Source organism: Pocillopora verrucosa, chromosome 3 (genome assembly GCF_036669915.1).
Source record: "Pocillopora verrucosa isolate sample1 chromosome 3, ASM3666991v2, whole genome shotgun sequence".
Classification (NCBI taxonomy): domain Eukaryota; kingdom Metazoa; phylum Cnidaria; class Anthozoa; order Scleractinia; family Pocilloporidae; genus Pocillopora; species Pocillopora verrucosa.
The window spans coordinates 22,749,839-22,763,755 of record NC_089314.1 but is presented as its reverse complement, the minus strand read 5'-3'; the positions used below and the strand labels follow the sequence as shown (position 1 = coordinate 22,763,755).

The 13,917-nt window shown below is 38.7% G+C and overlaps 2 protein-coding genes across 3 annotated transcripts; one reads left to right on the top strand and one right to left on the bottom strand.

Annotated features, from left to right (window-relative positions):
- Positions 1 to 2,493: 2,493 nt before the first annotated feature.
- Positions 2,494 to 4,806, top strand: LOC131798013 (galanin receptor 2b-like). Of its 2 annotated transcripts, none has more exons than XM_066164333.1 (3): positions 2,494 to 2,547; positions 2,684 to 2,753; positions 3,428 to 4,806. In XM_066164333.1, the coding sequence occupies exons 2-3, from the start codon at positions 2,723 to 2,725 to the stop codon at positions 4,492 to 4,494; spliced, it is 1,098 nt and encodes a 365-aa protein (XP_066020430.1). In that variant the 5' UTR covers positions 2,494 to 2,547; positions 2,684 to 2,722; the 3' UTR covers positions 4,495 to 4,806. The 2 variants fall into 2 exon arrangements, with proteins under 2 accessions (XP_066020430.1, XP_058971660.1); XM_059115677.2 differs by having other exon boundaries at positions 2,516 to 2,547; positions 2,669 to 2,753.
- Positions 4,807 to 5,424: 618 nt separating this feature from the next.
- On the bottom strand, positions 5,425 to 13,704 carry LOC131798007 (uncharacterized). The gene is made up of 11 exons (XM_059115670.2): positions 13,580 to 13,704; positions 13,224 to 13,342; positions 12,610 to 12,774; positions 11,901 to 12,434; positions 11,231 to 11,465; positions 10,436 to 10,769; positions 9,071 to 9,101; positions 8,202 to 8,321; positions 7,566 to 7,679; positions 6,911 to 7,157; positions 5,425 to 6,248 (listed from the first exon to the last, which is right to left on the bottom strand). The coding sequence occupies exons 2-11, from the start codon at positions 13,267 to 13,269 to the stop codon at positions 5,828 to 5,830; spliced, it is 2,247 nt and encodes a 748-aa protein (XP_058971653.2). The 5' UTR covers positions 13,270 to 13,342; positions 13,580 to 13,704; the 3' UTR covers positions 5,425 to 5,827.
- Positions 13,705 to 13,917: the final 213 nt, after the last annotated feature.

Here is a 13,917-nt window from a genome sequence, read left to right as displayed (position 1 = left end):
AGTGATAAGTTTTCATGTTCAGTATCTAAACCTTTAAGGAAAACCTAGCGGCACACAGTCCCTTACCTGAACCATATTCATTTTCACAGCCATAACTATTGTTTCAGCGAGGGATACTTAATACATTAAAAGAATGCTTTCAAAGCGTTACAGCAGGTGTTTAGGGAGCTATACATCTACAGGTAATTGCATGACGCCTGTAATAATGTTTATTTTAAAACAAGCTTTAGAAAGGTCCGTGAAATTATCGTTTTTCCCTTTGCTCTCGACATCCCATAGTTGAGCCTCCATTCACCGCAAGGATCATTGACAAGAAGTAAGAAACAACATAGTCCCCTCAACAACTATCAGCTTCATTCAAAGGAATCATTCGCGAAACAAACGAACCACACTGGACAACCTAGCTTTACCTACGGATTAGAATTGACCAATCACAACTGACGTAGGTTATTCGATTCTTTAGGTCATTAACATCACGGTAATATTGACCAATTCAACGAAGAGACTTGTTTGGCTTAACAATCGAAAGGAAAAAGACTAACTCTGTTGACTGCAAAGATAACGTCCGCCATCCAATATTGATAACAGCCCTTTCATAATAACCCTTACTGTTATGATAAAACTACAAGATTGGGAGGAAGAAAATTAATAAATATTGGGTCGTAATCCATATCAGATTTTTCTGTTGGGCACAAATGCATCTCTGAAAGTGATTCGACAATCTCAGAGAGGGATTAACCGTTTGACGCACACCCATGGAATTATGAACGAGTAGGGATATTAGGGAATGGACTGCTGTGGAAGGTTAAAAATACTGAGACAAGGTCACACTGTGAAAATAGGAGTGTTCGCGCAGTCGCCTACGAGAGATGACCGCTTAAAATGGAGGTCCACAGAAGGGCTTTTATGATAAAATGATACTGAATTAGATAAGTGGTCACTTAAAAATTTTCTCGCGAAAATGAGTCGCATACTATGTTTCAAAATGTATCTCATATCTTTAACGATGAAGTAAGTTTTTTACTTTGTGCAATACTATGAGAAAAAGACATGACACAAACTACAGCCCGGTTTCTTTTTTTTTTTTTTACTTTTCATGCTTTTTCTCTCTTTGTTTTCATGGGCCTAGATTAAGTTCGCCAATAACCTCACGCTTTTCCAATCACGCCCATTTAGAAACCTTCAATGGTTCTTTTTCATTTATTGTAGCGTTTGTAATCAAAGTACGATCGAGTACAAGTATTTCCGCGAGTCTCTTAGCATGATATGTGTGGCTCACTTTATAGGGGCAACTTATTCTGGTAACAACTTATTAGGTTATCGACTGTCCACGATCGATATGCTGTATCTTTCTCACCATGTCGATGACACTATGTATAAATACCAACTATAGTGAGGTTATTTGATGACACAAAGAGAAAAATCGTGGGAAGAATAATTTTAAGTTTTGTCACCGTCTGCTATTAAATGTAAAATCAACCTGAGTTAAGAGCCGCATTTAAAATGGCTCAATTAAAGTAAAATAGAAATTGAAGAAGATGAAAAGCTTAAATGAAATATTGTAAATGTATTTAAGATAATGGGGTTTCTGAAATTCCCACTGAAGAATAGACTAATTTTAGATACTCCGGCTTGTCCATATTTCCTTTTTCCATACAAGTAATTTACCCCAGATTATTTTTCATGTAAATCCTTTCCTCAAACGAGCCAAGATGCCTAGAGTAGAAGCTAAATTTTGACATCAACTGCATCCGGCGTATTGCACAAAGAGTAAGATGCCATAGACATTTAATAGCATTTTATTTGCTGTTCCATTATCGAACAGGAAAGAAATGGATTGTCCTCAATTGGAAGCTAAAAAACTTCCATCGTCATGTCGGAGCGGTTTTACAAAAGTACAAAACGCTCGGAAAACATTTTCAATCTGAATAAATATATGTACACCTTCACATTTACGTGTTTACTTAGATATATTTAGTTTATTGTTTTTGTACTTTCTTTTTACTATTTTAAGCAAACAATATTACAGTTATTTAGAAAATGTGACGTTCTTGGCTACTAATTTGACTTATGGCATTGTACTTCCCTATCAATTTTTCATAAGAGCTACTCTTTTGTTCAATTAAAAGCTAAAACTACCTTATTAGGTTGGGTAATAGAACAAAACAGCTTTTCTAAGGAGGGAAAACAGGGCAGGATGCCGGTTATTGTCTCCTTTCTAGATATTTACTTCAGTTCCCATTTACTCCAAAACACTGGATGTCAAAATTAGTACACATCTTGGCTTACTATTATCAATCTTCTTCCGAAAGGGAGCTAACGCTCCAAATTTCCAATACCCCTTTGTTCGGTAAACATCTGACACAATAGTTTCATTTCACTACGCAGACGCTTCTTTTATGATGTATTTGTATATTTATCTCGCTGGGGATCTAGAGTGGCGTAGATGTTCAGAATAGGATGAAGTAATTATAATTTTCCGAGATACATACTGCCAAGTCAAATCAAATTGATATTCAAAACACTTTTTGCATGTGAAAGGGTCAGGTTAGTATTGCTTTGGATGTTTGTTTGTTTGGGATTCTTTTTGTAAAAAAAAACATAACATGTTTCGGCATGCCTTGACCTAGGGACAGGCAGAAACCTATTTAATGAAATACACCCTTAGTGTGGTGTTTTGCAGGTTGGTTCATAAAAATTGGAACTATATATATCCGAAGTGATGAACAACTCGAATTCAAGCAACGCAAAAGGTAAGCTTTATTATTATTTTTTTTTCAATCACATATCATTTTAATGCAAGGACTACGGTTAAGGAACCAAAATCAAATTGATCATCCTTCCTTCTCTGGATCTTCACCAGCTATAAAATTATATTTGGAGGTGAAAGGACAAACAAAAATAAACGGCCTGTAAAGAACAGTGGCAGGGTTTCCTCAGGTAAGAAGTGAAAAAACAAAGCCTCTAAAATAGAGAGTCATCGCTTCTTCGGTAATCATTTTATGTCGTCCTTCAGTAGCATTTTGAAATGGTCCAATAGTTTCCAGTGGGGCCACAAACTGTTTACAAAATTAAAAAAGGAACAAGTCTCCTAGCTTTCGCTGACCCACGGCATCAGCAGGTATAGAAAATATTCTGTAATACAACTAAATAAGGAAAAGGTGAGGTGTAATACAGTGGTAGAAAATCCTAATGAACAAAGTAGGTGAAGACAGGTGCATAGGGAGTGCTGGTATATGTGGGATGACTGGGAGTAACATAGATGAAATATTTTGAATGATGGTATAAGAATGGAAAAGATAACTAATTGAAATAAAATAAAGCAGTGGTAAAACGAAAATAGAATTTGAAGGTACGTAAAGTAGTACTTCTCCAATTCTGTTTGCCCTAAATTAGCGTTTGTAAATATTCTATCGATCTCTAATAGGTGGTGACTCAGTGGAGTTGTTTAGCAACACAAGCAGAATTATTACTACAACAGTTTATGCGGTAACGATCATATGTGGACTGGTCGGAAATAGTCTTGGCCTTTACTTAGCGCTAAGAAGGAAGGCTGGAAATCGTGCAACGAATCTGTTTATGGCAAATATGGCGGCAGCAGACCTACTTGTTACTCTGTTTGCTATGCCTTATTCGGTCCTTTTCATAAATGTGCGCCAGCAATGGATCGGAGGAGTCATTGGCCAGGTTACATGCAAGTTTGTCCATTTTGCTTATCAAATTTCAATACCCGCTTCCATTTTCACTGTTTTATTGGTCTCTTTTGATCGTTATCTTGCTATCTGTTACCCTATGAAGACAAACTTGTTTCGAAATGGCAAGGTCATGACAACAGTTATATGGATATCTTCTGCAGCATATGCGATTCCATTTATGATGGCAAATGACATACTCAAATACAACGATACTAACTATTGCCTTCGCATCTTCACCCCATTTGACAATCAGAAGTCGATACAGATCTACTATTTGGTTACTTTCATTTTACTTTACTGTGTGCCTCTGACAATCCTATTGGTCTTGTACAGTCTCATCACACACAGACTCTGGCAGCGAAAAATTCCAGGTAATGTCAGTGAGGCCAGAATAAGATCAGCTCAGGGGGAAAAGAGAAGGATTGTAAAGGCTTTGATTCTAATTGTGATGGTTTTTGCAGTCTGCTGGTTTCCAGCTCATGCTATGCACTACTTGGTTTATTATCGCAAGGATATCTATCGCAGTATACCACGGGAAGTTGAAATGTTCTTCTTTTGGCTCTGCCATGCTAACAGTATTATTAATCCATGTTTGTATGTGCTGATAAGCCCCAGCTACCGCAAATTTTTACAGGGAAGTTTCGGACGTTTTTGTTCTTGCTGTAGCCATGCTAATTTCAACTCTTTAACAAGGCGTAGCACTGGGATGCTTACTCTCAGTCGATCGTTCGATGCTACCAGCAATACCGTCTTTGGATTTTCCTTCAAAATTAAAGACACAGTGGAGACTCAACTGTAATATTTGCTTATTTTCATGTAAACAAACGTAATCAGATGGATGAAGTTTTGGGCTTCTTCACTGTATTCATTTTACAGAAATGGGTAAATATCTCGCAGAATTCAGTCGCTCTCCAACTAATTTGTTTTGTTTAGCCCACAAGCCATTTGAAAGTAGCCATTGTTCATAACGAGATTCAGAAAAATATTGTTTGATATGGATATTTTCACAGAAGCGGAATTAGATGTTTTATTGTCTCGAAACCAAAATTATATAATCATACAAAAATGACAACTACTTTGGTCGGCTACACACGAACACTCAAATGTTCCATTTAAGGTGATATGAACTAATGGCGTCCTGCCATTAAGAGTTTGATAATAGTGGTGTTCCTTATTCATAGTTAAAAGTGTGATTTAAATATAATTTCCTCTCTAAATGTCACATTTAGAAAAAAAATATATTAAAAGCTTACTTTTTAATCATACACCAATGACTTTTAATTCTAATCTAGAATTCGAAATAATTTATAGGAACTGTAGCTTACTAAACTCATCTCTTCTCAGTATTGAGATTGAACGTTGTAAATCGATTAATACAGAATAACTCAAAAAATAAATGTCCGTAGTTGTATTGATATTTTCTCAAAGAGCTTACGTCACCGTCAGTAAGACTCTTTCATTTTAACTTAATTCAAATACAACAATACAATTGATTATTGCTTATTGAAATTCCCAACCCTGAGAGCTTTAAAAGTAGAAGAAAACGTTTCAAGGTTTTCCTCATCAACAATGGTATACAGAACAGCTTGCAAGGGGTGTAACGTTATTAAAAGAAGCAGAAAAATCTTGTTAATTATAGTAAATAATTATATATTTATAATTTACCTGACGATCTTGCATTAAAATCTATAAATAAAGTTTTAATTTTGAAATGCATTAGTCTTCTTTAAGATAGAAAATTTAATAGAGATATTGAATTTAAAAAGCAATGATTTCCCAATTTCAAACGAATATTTGTCTGTTCCACTTTACTTAGGTACCGGCGCTATTGTGACGTAGATGACGTGGTATTTTAGCTCAGCGGTAAATCTTCGATCAGCTTTAACTCCCTGTTTAATTGTCATATTATAAAAGAGTAATACGATCTTCAGTTATGAATAAACCGATGCTGAGTTTATTATCAAATTGTCATTTTTTTCTTGTTTCTCCGCTGTCTTCCATATCATCGACATCTACAATTCTTCCTTTGTAAAACTTTTTTCCACATGCCATACTTCCCTAATCCACATGTGTAATCGCAGTTTTGAAATCAAAGATGAAAAAAAAAAACCTAAAAAAAAAATTCCTTGCTCTTATAAAACAACACTAAATCCTTGTTTCCCTCTTCTCACTGAAGCTCCAAAAATTGCGAATAACTTTTTTATTGTGCAGGAGGAGCTTTCATGTAGCATTTGTCCTTTGAATCCAGAAATCTTTTGGCAACCATCTCCAGGTTCAGGATTCACAATAAATTGGTCATTGTCCACCGCATTTATATAGCGACAGCCAGTTGGAACAAATTTCCCCTTTGGAACATTTTCAATGTAATTTTGCTGATTGAGATAAGGTCTGTATCGCGCCACTACAGCAGTACAGTTGAATTTGTCGACAGGAAAATTTGCCCGTCCAATTCCAAGTTGCTGATTTGTTCGCCATACGATCTTGCCGAATGGCTTTCCTTTCTCGTTTACAGGGATTGGTTTATCAAAATCCCAGTGGCAAACAGTAGAATACCTAGTGGATAAACGATTAGACGATTATTTTTCGGTGATCTGCTTCTTTGAGGTGTATAGATGTGTATGGTTTTATGTGAAAACGTCGGAGAAAATGAGAGAATTGGTCCATGCTTAGCGTGCGTGCATCGAGTGATGGATGTTCGTGGGAAGTTTGGAGAGCACGATAGACGTGTAAGAGTTGCTCAAGGCGCAGCCGAGACCACATCTAGCTTCTTGAGTATTTTCAATGAAGTATCATCAACTCCAAACTAATTTCGTCGCGTGAAAGAGCCACATCCCTTTCGTTGTTTTGAAACTTGTATTATTCAGGAACGGAAAAACAGTATTGAAATTTTGGAAACCTCGCTGCTAAACTCGATTGGACTTAAAGCCGAAGTGAAACTGCGCACGTCATCATATGGATGCACGGCCGTGCGGTACATAAGGATTTTTACAAAGGTAACTCCTTAGGAAATTGAAAGTTTTCTCCTTATGCAAACACAACAGCTAAAACGACTCTGTATGGTATCATAAGAAGTAAGAACGCAAATGTTCCTTATAACCTTACTTTACCTTGGTAGGAGATCTGAAAAAAGGGGTGAAAAAGAGCGAAATAGTAACTTGTGTCACTAGCGATGAAAAAAAATTTCTTCTGCGCATAATCACTTAAATAATTCTTACCATTCTCGGACTGCTTCAAAAGCAGACACTCCTGTACTGAATGCTTTGCAGCGTAAGAAGATGTTTTCTGCCTGCCCCGGTCGGCTTGAAATTGGAGAATGTTTTACGCTTAACCTTTGGGCAATTTGCTGGGCATATCTTGCAGCCTGAAGGCTTAACTCGTGGTCAAGTCGAAGATCTGGAGTTTCATGCACTTTGCGATGAAGATTGTGATACAACAGTCCTTGCACTTCGAACGGAGTAATATCTAGAAGATATAAGGTATTTTATGATAAAAGAAAATCGTCAGAGAGTTTAAGGGACATCAGGAAAACATTGATTTCTGCAACGGCAATTGCCGTTTTGATAATCAGAGCAAAAATATATATCGAAGGCAAGGAAACCTGCGCAGTTAGTAAGGCTTTCAGAAATATTGACAAAAAATCACTGTGTAGGTTTTCTTCTTGGGGGAGGGGGGGTGTCGGTGTAGGTATTAGCGAAAACTCATTAAAACACGAACAGGACAGGAGAGGACAGAAAAAAAGGAAGGGCTATTTTGCTTGGGTTTTGTTTTAGGCAGACAAGCGTTACGATCCTTTTTTGACTTTGTCCACCTAAGGTCGTGAACTGAATGGGAGTCTCAAACCAAAAACTCTCGAGGAAAGAGTTATCTTACCTTGAGATTTCGGTTCCATTTCCACAGCAGGTGTTGGTTTTGAATCCCGTTGGTACCAGCTGTAGACGGGCGCCATTTTGTAATAAGGTGGATATAGTGGTGTATACTGATATCCTGGAGAGAAAAAAAGGAAAATAGAACTGGAGTTGGCTAATCTAATTAAGCTGACGGGCAGTTCTGAGTATATAACGCTATCGGTTTTACTTTAAATAATAAAATGGTGCGTGCAAGTGATTTATGTCTGTGGTTAACGAAGCCTGCAGAAATTTTTGTCCGTTTCGCCATAATACAGACCTGTCGAAGGATCAACTTTAAAAGTTTACGCCTCCGCTAAGTACGTGTCTTTAATAATTTATGCAACTCAGAGAACTTTAGCTTTTGTCGGGGAAAAAATTTTCACGATCAACGTATCAACATCAATACATTTTAAGTCTAAATGTAATGCTATAGCCATACAACAGCTTAACTTAGCAATTGAATTCCTTATCCTGAATTCAGTTCTTGACACAAATTTGACAGTTCCCTTTTCGTAACGGTTCAATAACCTCGCATGGTTAAGTTGTCTACACTTGCCCTTAGCTTTGATGATTAAAGCTGAGTATGGGATTTCTTACTGGGAAAAAAAGGTCATCTCACCTCCATAGGCTCCATAGTTTTGTCCGTTGGCGAAAGTGAAGACAGCAAGCAATGAAATGGTCCATAATATTCCTCCCATGCTACCGTGAGGAATACCCGGAAGTTTAAATTCCCGAACTTCTCAGAGAATGGTATTAAATTTGCTTTGTCTTCCTGGAAAAGTTAGAAAGGATAAGGTCTCTTGTCAAACTTACATTTCCGTCTTGGGTATTTCAACGTTTGCTGGAAAGTAACCATGAATCATGGAAGGACGCCATTTTGAGTTTATCATCTCGATATTGTTGTAGACATGACCTTGCTTCGGCCACCTGTTGGCGGGAAAAACTGCCACCCTGCGCAGTTAAGCGGGTATCGCTTTTACTTACTTTTCTCTCAACAGTTTGGGCTTAAAATAGAACTGCAGGACAATTTATCAGAACTGTTGCATGAATAGAGTCTTACATCGCCCCATTTGTAAATAAACCTATAAAGTATAGCAAATACCACTATTTCTAACCAATGTTTTCATGTTATCATGGCTGTTTATAAAGGCGGTGATGGAATCTACAGGAAAAATGACTTTGCCCAACAGAATCATCTAGTACGTTTTAAACAACGTATAAATGACTTAAGTACCCTAGTGTGGCCTTTGACAGATAGACTTGTCTGATAACAAATTAAAAATAATTTTGTTTGCCTCACACGAAATAATCAGGGGACCCCCTCAAGTGACATAACTTCCTGGTTTTCTATTAAGAAAAGAAAACATCGTGTAATTTACAAAGTCAACTACTTCGATAAAAATTCAACGAGCCCTCAATGCCAGAATAGTTGAACAAATGTTTATCACAACTCCTCATTCATTTCAGTAAGGTCGAATTATGTCGTACCTGCAGTTATGTTGCTATCAAAGAAATATCCCTGGAAGTCAAATGTCGACCAGTTCAATCAGAAGAAATTTTTCTCGTCATCAACTTCTTTTATGAAGTCCGTCTTTTCCACAAGGCAGACCAAAATCAATGAAAATTTCTTCTTTGCCACACTCGTGGGAAAAGTCAAGCTTGTGCTTACGGTAAAGTGTTTTGGTTACAGGTTGTCCAAACAGAGCATTCTAGATGACTCTTGCTGTTATTTGACTGGTTGACCCTGACTTGTTTTGGTAGGAAAGCGACAACCTCGCACAAAATAACAAAGGAGTTCAATATTAAAAACGCCACAATTTATGCAGTAGATGGTTTTAGCCTTAGAGTGCGATCGTTTAGGTGCCGGCCTGTGAGAGCGAATTTGAAGCGAGGGTGCCTTTAGGCCGGATTGTTCGTATTGTATTTTAATGAGCCGTCGGTGTCTCTGGTGGCATCTTCCCCCGGAGAATTTTCGAGATTTAACTCGCCTCTTTCGTTCTTCTTTTCCGCCATTTTTCACATTTTGGACTCTCTTCCAAAGATATACCTTCTCACTTTGAGGTTACCTAAAAGCTAGCTTTTTTTTTTGGTTCATCATTGTCGTAAATAGTAAGCACAATGAAACCTGCGCGTTTGTCGTCTTTGATGTCATCCAAAAAGGTGGGGAAGCATGGGCTGCCACGGACCACCCTGTTCTTATGAGTATCGGGTGAGAGGTTGCCCTGAAAAGGACCAACTGATATCAGTGACAGTATCTGGGGGATTTCTTTCGGAAGTCATTGAGAGGTGAAAAGGTTTTTGTCTGTGACATGTTTAAGACTGATTCGTGACTACCCCTGAAGTGATTAAATTTAGGAAACTCAAATAAAGAGCAAATGGATAAAGGGGGTAAGTTGGCCATCGTAAAGAGTTTAAAAGCTGAAGTTTCGAGCGTTAGCCCTTCATCATTGCTTCGGCGAAGGGTTGACGGTTGGTCGTGGTGCAAACCTAATGATAACCACAGAAAATGTTGATGTGAAAAGTACAAACTATAAGCTTGTGGGGTTGGATCTTTTAACTGTGGAGTCATTTTTCTTTCATTAAGAGGAATTTCGGGCTTCCATGCAAATAACGTTGAAAAATTTGTTGGAAGCCGCTTAACGGGTCGTATTCGCTGCCATCCTGTTTACCAACGGAGATGGAAAAATTTGAAAAAAAGGAGCCGAGTTCATGGGCAAGTACCGCTCCCCAATCCCCAGCTCTAGGTATACGATTCTCTAAATTTATTTTATTTCTTATGTTCAACAAGAAGGCTAAGATTCTTGCACCCGGCATTTCTTTATCTGCATTGTCTCCTCTGCACTCACATTATCAGTGTTCGTGTTTGTGGGATTTTCTTGCCCGCTTCTTTTGGTGTATCTTTGAGCGTGGCGCCAAGTAATGCAGAATCGACCTTTTCTCAGCTGTACAGTCCTTGGCCTTATCAAAGGAGCCTTTAGGTACGTTTTCAGCGTAATCTCCCACCATGTTTCCAGCGGGTCTGTAGCGACCTACAATGTAAGAACATTTCATTCCATTCTTATCTATGTCTGCTTTTCCAATTCCGAGCTCGACGCTTTCCTTCCAAATAACTTGGGTAAAGTGGCCCGTTCCTCCCGTACCACTTGGTTGGCCAAATGCGTAACCATACTTACAGACTTCGTTGTACCTTTGCATAAAAACATAGATAAGAAAAAGAAAAGGAATACTGATCAGCGCCGGTGTGTGAAAAGTCTAATTTTCTTGTATGCCTTTTATAGCATTTCTACTGGTACGGAAGACTACTCAAGAAAAAATACTGCACGTATGAAAAATGATTTTTTTTCCCATGATCTCGTCAACTGATCAATCCATTGATCATGAATGACTAATATAATCTGATTGACTGACTTTTTGACAAACTGACACACTGGCTGACCGATAGACCATCATACTGTCTCAGAGCTAGCTGACTTACTGAACGACTGATTCACTACCCTTTAAACCAACCGGCGATTTCTTTCAAAGAGTCTTCTGACCAGTCCGGCCGTACAACCAGATAACACACCCACTGATTGCTGGAATTTGCAAAGGAATTAACCGAAAAATCAACATACAGGCTTACATATCGGAAAATGCTTTTTTTTTTACCAATTCGTAGTAGCTTCAGCTGTTGTTTGACCATTACTATCGCAACCCATGGACAGATTTTCCCCGTCATTGTTTCGTTCTGCTCGTGAGGCGTGGTTCAGTGCACCCATCTGCGCAATTTTTTGGGCATATGCTGCTGCTTGCTGGCTCATCTCAGCATTAAGCTTCATTTCTGGAACACCGTGCCTTCTTCGATATTCGTTATGTTTGCTCAATGCTTGTTCTTCTTCTAATCCTTAAAAGCATCAGAAAGTAACGCTCTAAGTTGTACCTTTGGGCAGAAAGTACGGAATAGAAAGGGATTCTCCGTAGTTTGCATTCACTTATTATTTATTCGTTTGTTTTTCTGGTAATCTTCATATTCATTTTTATTGTTATGCTTTCATATCTCCCCTCTTGGTACCTCTCTGGAAGCTGAAGAGACACTTTGGAAACGTAGAAGCTCCGAATCTTTCATGTTTACTGAGGCTTTACTGCCTCAGGAAGGATGTTTATGAATATTGGATAAAAAGGTTTGGTAAAATTTAGTACAAATACACTTCTCCCTTTTAGGGTTTAGGTGTTTTCGTTTTATTGTTTGAAGCCGGAAATGAACTAGAACGATACATTACCGAGAGCCCTCAATATTACAGAAAAATAAGCAGAGGTTAAAAAAAGAATACCCGTTTACCTCCACCACCACCACCTGGTGGTGTTGTGGCAGCTCCTCCTCCAGCTGTAGGTCCAGTGCTTCCTTTTGTGGGTACTACTCCTCCTTCTCCTCCAGTCGGTGCAGCACCACCGAGCGTGGTGCCACCCGGTGTGCTGCTACCCGGTGTAACGCCACCAGGGGCTGTACTTCCACTGGTAGGAGGTACCTGAGTTGGTTTACTTGGTTTAGTTGGTTTAGTTGGTTTAGTTTGTGAGCAAGGTACAGGACAAAGCGCTGGCTTCGGGCTTCCTGGTCCTCCACCGGCGCCAGGACTTGCTGTGGGTCCACCGCCGCCTGTACCTGGTCCACCGCCTGCCCCAGGACTTGTGGTGGGTTCTCCGCCGCCTGCACCTGGTCCACCGCCTGCTCCAGGACTTGTAGTAGGTCCTCCGCCGCCTGCACCTGGTCCACCGCCTGCTCCAGGTCCTCCAGATGCTCCAGGCGCTTTGTTCGATATTTTCAGACTGAGATCGACATCGACACCATCCGGTTCAAACTCATACGTACCAGCGCCTACGAAATGAAGGAATATTTTTTTCATTGTGGTTTACATGACTTGGTGCGCATAACTCATCTGTCAAAGACAATAGCTAAGACTCTCGATAGAAACTGAAGCACGTTTAATTTTATCATATTAATTTTTTTTCGACGAGCGCTGAGACATTTTTCTATTGCACTGCGTACATACCGACAACGTTTCCATCTTCGATTTTAAAAGCTCCTGTTTTTGGCGCTCCTCCATTGCCGGTTGGAGTGTCCCCTAGAGGCAGACCAACTGCAGCGAAGTGCACGGGTCGAAAACCAAGGTTCTCTCTTTTCTCGTTTTTTGAGGCGTCGTAAGCGTAAACCTGAACTAAAAATGGAAAAACGTGCAAAAAAAACAAGAATGAATCTATCTTGAAATTTGACCAAAGAAAAACCAACGATTGTAAGAATTTCCATTAAGTTTTAAGATAGACACTGTAAGAACTCACAAAAAGTTGCAGATATGGTCTAGCATATGTGCAACCGGCTGAGTCACAACTTAACACAAGCACAATAAAAACGTATAGACGATGGCATGGTCAGAGTGTAAGTAGTGCACACAACCTCAGTTATGAATGTTTAGAAAGTACTTTACTTTTAACAAGAACTGGCGAGTTCTTAAGGAAATAAAAAAAACCAAATGAGACTTTTAAACTGCTTTGTATTGTAAAAAGACTTCGTCGAGACCCAAAATTAGAGCCACAGTCGTATATCATAACTATTGGTTCATCAAACTTTCGATTTATTGTTTAGAGTAGCTAGTATTGAATTACATACCTAAGAGGAAGGGAAGCACACAGACGTTGAGACTCCAAGCTTTCATACCCTCAATTGTCGAAGATCAAATTTCAATGTTCACCTCTTGACTTGTTCAAGTGTCACACTCAGAACAAAGCCTTTGAAACGAATGGAAATTTCACGGTGTCAATCTTACTACATCAAAAGTAAAAGAAACGAAAACTGCATCGTTTTCATCGAATTAATATCATTATCAAGCGAGATGTAAACACTAGAAGAATCACTTAGTCGTCAAAGCAAGGTAACACGATATGTATCGTTTAAATGGCGTACATGCTATGAAGAATCTCTAACTTTCATCTCTAAAATGTTTGGTGAAAAATGTGCACACATACCTCTTTGTCCGCGACTCAAAACAACCTGCTACCTGAGATTTTTCCTTTTCCTGCTAAATTTCTTATTTCTTTTATTTGAAATCTGTTATATGTATCTCCGTGCACTGTTTTCACAGGTATTCACCTGTTTAAGATAAAGAGTTCAAATTCAAGAGCTTCTCATAAGAGTGTGAAGATATCCGTGAAAAAGTAATGAAAAATTTATGATCCAAATACCTCTCATGGTCTACTTGACAACGCTCTGGGTCCTGTGTGTTTGTAATTCTTCTATTTTGGGCCCAAACGCCGGTGGTGCTTTTGTGTGATTATTCCATAAGATTACACCTCTCCTCTGCAAT